This window comes from Gallus gallus, chromosome Z (genome assembly GCF_016699485.2).
Source record: "Gallus gallus isolate bGalGal1 chromosome Z, bGalGal1.mat.broiler.GRCg7b, whole genome shotgun sequence".
In the NCBI taxonomy this organism is placed as follows: domain Eukaryota; kingdom Metazoa; phylum Chordata; class Aves; order Galliformes; family Phasianidae; genus Gallus; species Gallus gallus.
The window spans coordinates 58,221,466-58,228,455 of record NC_052572.1 but is presented as its reverse complement, the minus strand read 5'-3'; the positions used below and the strand labels follow the sequence as shown (position 1 = coordinate 58,228,455).

General features: G+C 39.2%; 1 protein-coding gene across 1 annotated transcript; it reads left to right on the top strand.

Annotated features, from left to right (window-relative positions):
* The first annotated feature begins 3,508 nt into the window (after positions 1–3,508).
* Positions 3,509–6,330, top strand: RFESD (Rieske Fe-S domain containing). The gene is made up of 4 exons (XM_424710.7): positions 3,509–3,689; positions 4,528–4,708; positions 4,799–4,833; positions 5,325–6,330. Exons 1-4 carry the CDS (start codon positions 3,612–3,614, stop codon positions 5,592–5,594), a joined length of 564 nt encoding a protein of 187 aa, XP_424710.3. The 5' UTR covers positions 3,509–3,611; the 3' UTR covers positions 5,595–6,330.
* The last annotated feature ends 660 nt before the right edge of the window (positions 6,331–6,990 follow it).

Sequence of the window (6,990 nt, the reverse complement as noted above, 5' to 3'; positions counted from 1 at the left end):
GAACGTACCGTTGTAATTTTTGCTAAGATGAGTGCAGATGAAATCACTCCTGACTGAAATCATTTCCTGATGAAATAATTTCAACAAAAAATACAACAGTGTGATGAGAGTTGGCTGCATAAATAGAGGGGGGGTGGGGGGAAAGGTCCACATGAAGGCACATTCAACAGGGAGAGTAATAAATTGATCTCTTTACAGAATTCTGGGGAGGTTGGATTTCAGTGTAGCGAATACAGCAAAATAAAATTTTGGTGAACTGGTTTTGTGTGTGTGTGTGTGTGTGTGTATTTTAATGTTTAAAAATATCACTATGGAAAACTGTACTGTCAATTCTGTGAACACGGTGCTGTGTTGGTTCTAGGTAATGTGCTCTGGGTGTGACTGCTTGAAGAGGAGTTGGACCAGATGAACCCAGAGGTGCTTCTGACCTCAGTCTGGGATTCTATGACACACTACTACTTATTTTTGCACCTGTCTTCTTAAAATGCTTGTAACCTGAAAATGTTTATTTATTTATTAAAAGCAAAAGTTGAATTTCCACAAGGTTTTAGTTAGAAAGAAGGAAAAAGAAAACAAAACCAAACCAAACCCTTAAGACTTCACTGCCTCAATTTGCATTAACAATCTACTTCTGTTGGTAACTGAACTAATTTAAGTACAAACCTGAAACACTTAGCAACATTGTCATATTCAGCTAAACCATCTCAGTTATGCTAGTATATCTGCATTGCTAACTCAAGTTTGCAACATAGCAGCTTGGTTTGCAATCTAGAAAAAAATCTTGGTCAGTCCCTCTAAACAATATATGTGACGCAAAGAGGACACATACATAGACGATAATGGAGATAATAGGACTTGTATAATAGTTAGTAGATAATATAAATAGTAACATACAACATCAGTAATAAAAAGGAATGAAAGGGAGAAGGGAAAGGCTAGAATACTGATATGGTCTACTGATATGGTCAAGCACATTTTTAGACGAAGTCAAGACAACAGAGCATTCTGAAATTTACCCAATTGGCCTGAGTATGTTCTTTACATTTACTGTCTTCAAGAACTTAACAACAACAAAACCAAGCAAAACCAAAAACCAGGACAAAACAGCTGATGTACAAATGTCCTGATCCATAAAAAAAGTGAATTAATTTTTCTAACTGCAGGTTCTTAGAGGTCATTGCAGATGTGAGAATCTACCTTTGTCAGGATCTCTAGCCTGACCAGTGAGGAAAAAAAAGTCAGTGCATAAGTCCAGGTTTTGCACGGAGGTAGGAAACTACATTTTTTTAATTAAAAAAAAAAAAAAAAAAAAAGTACAGAAGTAGACAGAAGTAGAGTCTATATAAGATTACTGAATAGAGTCTATATAAAATTATTGTAAGTTAGAATCATTGAGTGGTTTAAGTTGGAAGGAAGTGTAAAGCCCTCCCAGCCCCAACCCTGTGCCGTTGGCAGGGCTGCCCCTCACCAGCTGAGGCTGCCCAGGGCCCCATCCAACCTGGCCTTGAGTGCCTCCAGGGATGGGCCATCCACAGCTGCTCTGGGCAGCTAAATCTCCCTTCTTTTGGTTTAAAAGCATTCACCTTTGTCGTCTCACTAGATGTGCAACTGACTAAAAGCAATCTTGGTTGTAGATACCAAAAATTTTAAAGTAAAAAGGCTGATTAAACAAGGTTTGCAAGAATTTGACATAGCACTGTTTTGCATTTTTAATAAGGATTTTGAATGCAATAGTAGATGTATTACTTATTAACCATGAGAAAATGTACCCTAAGAGAGCTCTGAGCATCTAAAATTCACAGTAGCCTTCATTAGATGAAAAAATTACCAGAAATCTATTACATACAATTCATCAGAGATTTAGCTAAAGGTCAAAATAAAAACATGAGTCATACTAGATTTGTTTCAGACGTCAGAGAAACCATGAGAAGTCCTCATATATGAATAAGGATGCTAGAAGAGCTCAGCAGACTGCTGTCACAGTGAAAAAAAAGATACCTTTACCCAAGAGTGCACGATGTATCTGGGTAAAAAAACATAAGAATGGTTAAACATAATAACAGAAGCTATCAAAACTGACCCTGGAATTAATTAAAAATAAGATGAAAATATTTGTCAAGTGTGGCCACAGCAAATGTCATCTTGCCCTAGGTGAAGAGATCTTGACCAAAGGTTACCTTGGTGCTCTTTACAGCCCTCCTTTTCTGCCTGCTGGGTGGTGACTTAGGCTTCATCTTTCTTTCTGGTGAGTAAAGTTAAATCCCAATTATATAGCACACTAAAGGCTTTGCCAACCTTTACAAATCTTTACCACCAACACTAATTACGAGTTGACATGAGTTCCTGTAATGATGTTCTGTAAAAATGCCACACAAGGTCCCTATTTTCAGAACAATGTATTTTTCTAGGAAAAGCCACATTAAGCCTAACATTGCAGGAATTTCAGTTTTAGATGCTGTAGTTACCTGTCAGAATCTGGTGTCTTAACTCTGGTACAACACATGCACCTACCATTTTTGATCCAAGGCAGGATACTCATAGAAAAGAGTGAAACACAGGAAAAAAACCTTGTTCAACATCTTTGGACAGGCATGTGTGAGTCAGAGGCAAAGCACACATAATGAAACTCAAATCCTGTGTCACTGAACCAGAGCTGATTTGTGATCTAGAAGGGCCACAAGTCCTGCTGAAGATCCAGCAAGTCTTACCCTGACTTGACCTACTTCCTTTTCCCATCTTGGTCGTGTTACTGACACCATAAACGTGCACTTTACAGCACACTACGAACTCAAAAAGTCCTGTTTGGTAGGCAGTGACACACCAGTAGAGGGGTGTCTGGGATTTCTTTCTGATTACGGGACGAAAGACTGAGGAGAAATGAAAAACAAGTATAAACAGGGATGGGGAAAAAAAGGTGAAAATCAAGAAGCCTTTGGTCAGCCTACACCGTGCAGTGACCCGCGCTGTGCTGTGCCCCAGTTCCGCTCCCTGAGGGCACCCCGAAGGCAGCTCCTGCTGGATGGTCTACCTCAGAAAGTGAATTCAGGGCCTTTTCTGGGAAAGACGGGATACATAGAGAGTAACCTTATTCTTAGATAGAGGTTTTTCTCCCACAGCCAGAGACAAGGATCTCATAGATGCCACTAACAGAAGTGGCACAACACTGCCAAAGCCCCAGCGCTGGGCTGGGTGGAACGCGCACGGCCTGGCCTGCCCGCAGTGCCTGCTGGGAGCTGTAGGCAGGATGTTGGTCTGCCCGTCATAGCGGCTAGTGGGAAGCGGAGCTGCCGAGGCAGGGTGAGCACAGCAGGCAGTACGTGACTTCAGGCAAGGCTTCGTGTGATGTGTCCCACAGGAGGAGTGCTGCTTACAGGGAGAAACGCAGCAAGAGGAACTCTGCGCTCTGATCTCCTGTTATCAGGGCAGAGCAGCTCAGCCCTACTCCTTATCAGCTGTGTCAGAGCTCGCTGAGCCTCTGTACAGCCTGTCCCTGCGTGCTACGGGGGCCAGACCCACAGCAGACAGCTTTCTGTGAGGAAGCGCTTTGATAAATGCTGTCACGCTTGTGAACAAAGCAGCACTAGTTGTCATAGGAGCACTGAGGAGAGACAATGTTGGACCTCATTATTCTGAGTGTTCATTTCTTCACCTGCTTTCTCATCTCTGTTTTGATCTGGTGGAGATCTAAGGTACTGTGTGACTTGCTGTGTGGCGGATAAGTGGCACTGCTCTTTGTAGCTCTTAACCCTCTTTGCAACTGGATTCCATGCGTATGTGGTTCCTCTTTGTTCTCAACATGCACAAAGACTTTTCTTAGCCTGATCTTCTGAGGAAGTGAGGGTGGCAGGGTTGCACTAGGACTTTGAGGTGACTGGAACACAGCAGCTAATTGTAAGCGAAATTAGTAGGAGGACAGGCTTTGTGATGAAAGTGGGAGGCACGCATACGTCCTCTGCTAAGAGAGGCTTTTTGATGTTTGAAATGCATAAAGGGATGAAGGCAAAGGCAGAACACAGCTGCTAAAAAGCCCAGGTTTAGTACAGCTTTCCAAACAAAGATTTTTTTTTTTCCTTTATTAAGTATTTTTCTTTATTTTCAGCTTCTATAGGCTTGTATTTCTATCCATGGAATTGTGTTAAGAAGTCCCCCCACTACCATGTATCCTTTGCAGAGCTAAATAGTTTAGTGCTTCACATTTAGTATCACTGGATTTATGAGGGAGATGAGGACTAAAATGTAGATTGAATAGGCTTGACTTGAAATTAATCTTTTCTCAGCCTCAGGTATCAGGTTTGCAGCAGTTGTTATTACCAGTTCCACTTCCGTTAGTGAACATTATCACCAGACTCCTGTGCTTTGCTTTATGTGCATACTGATAATATTGTACTAAAAGCTCTGTCCCGTTCATCGTACATGCTAAGTGAGCTGTGCTTTTCCCTGGAACTGGGACACACATTTTCCATGTAGAAATCCAAACACAGACTGTTTTATGAGGTGTTTTTTTTTAATTATTTTTTGTGTTTTAAGGACATGGCTTTGCACAGCCCAAGCAAAGGAACAGTTGAACCGGAGCCAGATGGTCTTGTATTAGTTGGAAAAGAAGATGACATAAAAAAGTCCCAAAGAATAACAGCCAAAGTCAATGGCAGAGAAGTTGTTGTTTTCTACCATGAAGGGAGATTTTATGCTCTGGACTCTCGCTGTTACCGTAAGATATTTGCATACACAACATCAATGTTGTAACAAGTAAGCATATAGTTTGCTGCATAAATTAATATCATATTCTACCATGTTTCAGATGAAGGTGGCCCTTTACATCTTGGAGAAATAGAGGTATGTAAGCAAAATAAAAATGATTTATGTGCATAGAGACTTCTGAAATCTCCAGTGCATTTTCTTTGAAAAATTTTGTCAAAACAGAACATAAGAAATGGGTATATAAGTAAAAATAATGCTTCCTGTCATGCTTTTTACATGTTTATTTGTCTCAGGAGACTGAAATGTTGAGGAGTGAAAATCTGATTCTCGTTGTTCAGATACATCTCACAATGGTAGAATATTATGATTAGTTATTGTATTAAAAAAAGTGTAACGAAAGCTCGGTGTTATTCACAGTTGAGCAGTAGGCTCCGGCACCAAACAGATCACTGGTTCGGTTGTTTACTGCTGGAATAAGGTGCTCTTAGAAGTAAAAAATTATATTCTACCAGAATAATAGAAAGCTTCAGAGCTGAATCACTAGATATGCTTAAGATGGGAATTTCAACAGGGAGAAGAATTAGAAGCTGATAACTTGCTTTTTCTTTTCTACTTCATTTTTTAAGGATATCGATGGTCAGCCATGTATTATCTGTCCCTGGCATAAGTATACAATCACACTGGAAACAGGAGAAGGATTATATCAAGGAATAAACCCTTTGGAGCCATCACCAACACCACGGTGGCAGTCAAAAGGAGAAAAACAAAGGATTCATAAAGTTACAGTAAAGAATAAGAATGTTTATGTGAGTCCTCCAGATTTGTCTGTAAGTTTTGACTCTGATTATTTTGCTGAGAAGTACAAAAATGGTGGTGATTTAGCTATGAAAAAATAAAGCAACTCACAAGCAGCAGAGCAAGTTATGGATGGAAAACAGAATCCCGCTGAATGTCTTTATAAAGAATCACTGTTGTGAAATGAAAATGTAACACGACTGTCAAGATTATTTCCAGACTAAATTCTGATGTTAATATAATGAAATCAATATTGTAGAAATCAGTAAGATAAGAAGCTCTGCATAGCTGGGGATACGACTGAGCCTGTGCCAGTGATTTTTTGTTTTTACTTCTGAATTTCAAAGAGACTTATTTGCAGCAGAGCTCTTATAGTACTTAATATTTTTTAAATCCTCTTTTGCTAGAATTAAGTTTCAGGAGGGAATGTGATATATTACTACATAGTAAGCATCTATTAGTTCAAGATAAATAGTCTAGTATAAAGGTTATGTTCATATATGCAACAGTTTGTAGTTAGAATGCCCTCTGTTTAACTGATGTAGAATTTTATAACTTCATAGATATGTAAGACATTTCTGCATTTTTTATAAATATGAAAGGCCAGATTTTCACAAAAAGAAGTGCAACATTTTACAAATTTTGATATTCATTTTTATGCCTATTTCTGTGTTGCTACAAAGATTTTATGAAAGCGTTTATTTTTCTTTTCTTTATTGAACTCTTCTGGCAGTTCATCAAATAATTAGACATATATTTGTCATGTGTAAATTGTTCTTCCTGATTCTATTGTTAGATAAGAAAGAAACTGTTCAATAAAAAGTGACTGATACATAAGATCATGGTTCTTGTTTGTTTTTATGTTTTTAAGTACCTCGATATTCACTTCAAAAAGTGAGCTTCCTATTTAGAGCCAAAAGTTAGCTTTCTATATTTGAGTTCCTGCATAGCATCAGATCTGCACTGATAGCTCTGCTCCCAGAACAGAGAAGCTGTTAAATAGGGTACTGCTTCAATATAACAAGTGTTAGAAAGCCAGGAATTAGAAACTTAATGAGTATATCCCTGAAGTAACTGCAACTCGTGTGTACACTGGTAAGAAGACTTTGCAGGACTGGAGATCATACTGGTGACAAGGAAAAACTGCTAATCTGTAGGAACAACAGTTTTAAAACCAAGTTTTTACTGCCAAAGCTCTTTTCAATAGCACTGTACGTTCTTTTTTTCAAGTTCAGTTCTGGAATGAAATCAGTTCTGAAGCTTGCACCTATTCTTTCTGCTCAGTTTAGGAAAAGTAATTAATTGTTACCTGTGCTGATCATACTGCAAACATAGGCTTACAGAGTCAACCCTCAGCAATTCCCAAGTGCCCCACTGATCTTCTCACATGTCTTCTCAAGTGTTTCTGGTGGTTATTCAAAGCAGCAGGAGGCAGGGGCTAGAAGTTGTAGCGTTGAAGAGATGGTTGAGACTTTGGTGTGGGAAGAGGAAACGTGC

Coding starts and splice junctions, on each gene's coding strand:
- RFESD (XM_424710.7), top strand. CDS start 3,612: ATGTTGGACCTCATTATTCTGAGTGTTCATTTCTTCACCTGCTTTCTC. Junction 3,690..4,527: donor TGATCTGGTGGAGATCTAAG/GTACTGTGTGAC, acceptor TTGTGTTTTAAG/GACATGGCTTTGCACAGCCC. Junction 4,709..4,798: donor TCTGGACTCTCGCTGTTACC/GTAAGATATTTG, acceptor ACCATGTTTCAG/ATGAAGGTGGCCCTTTACAT.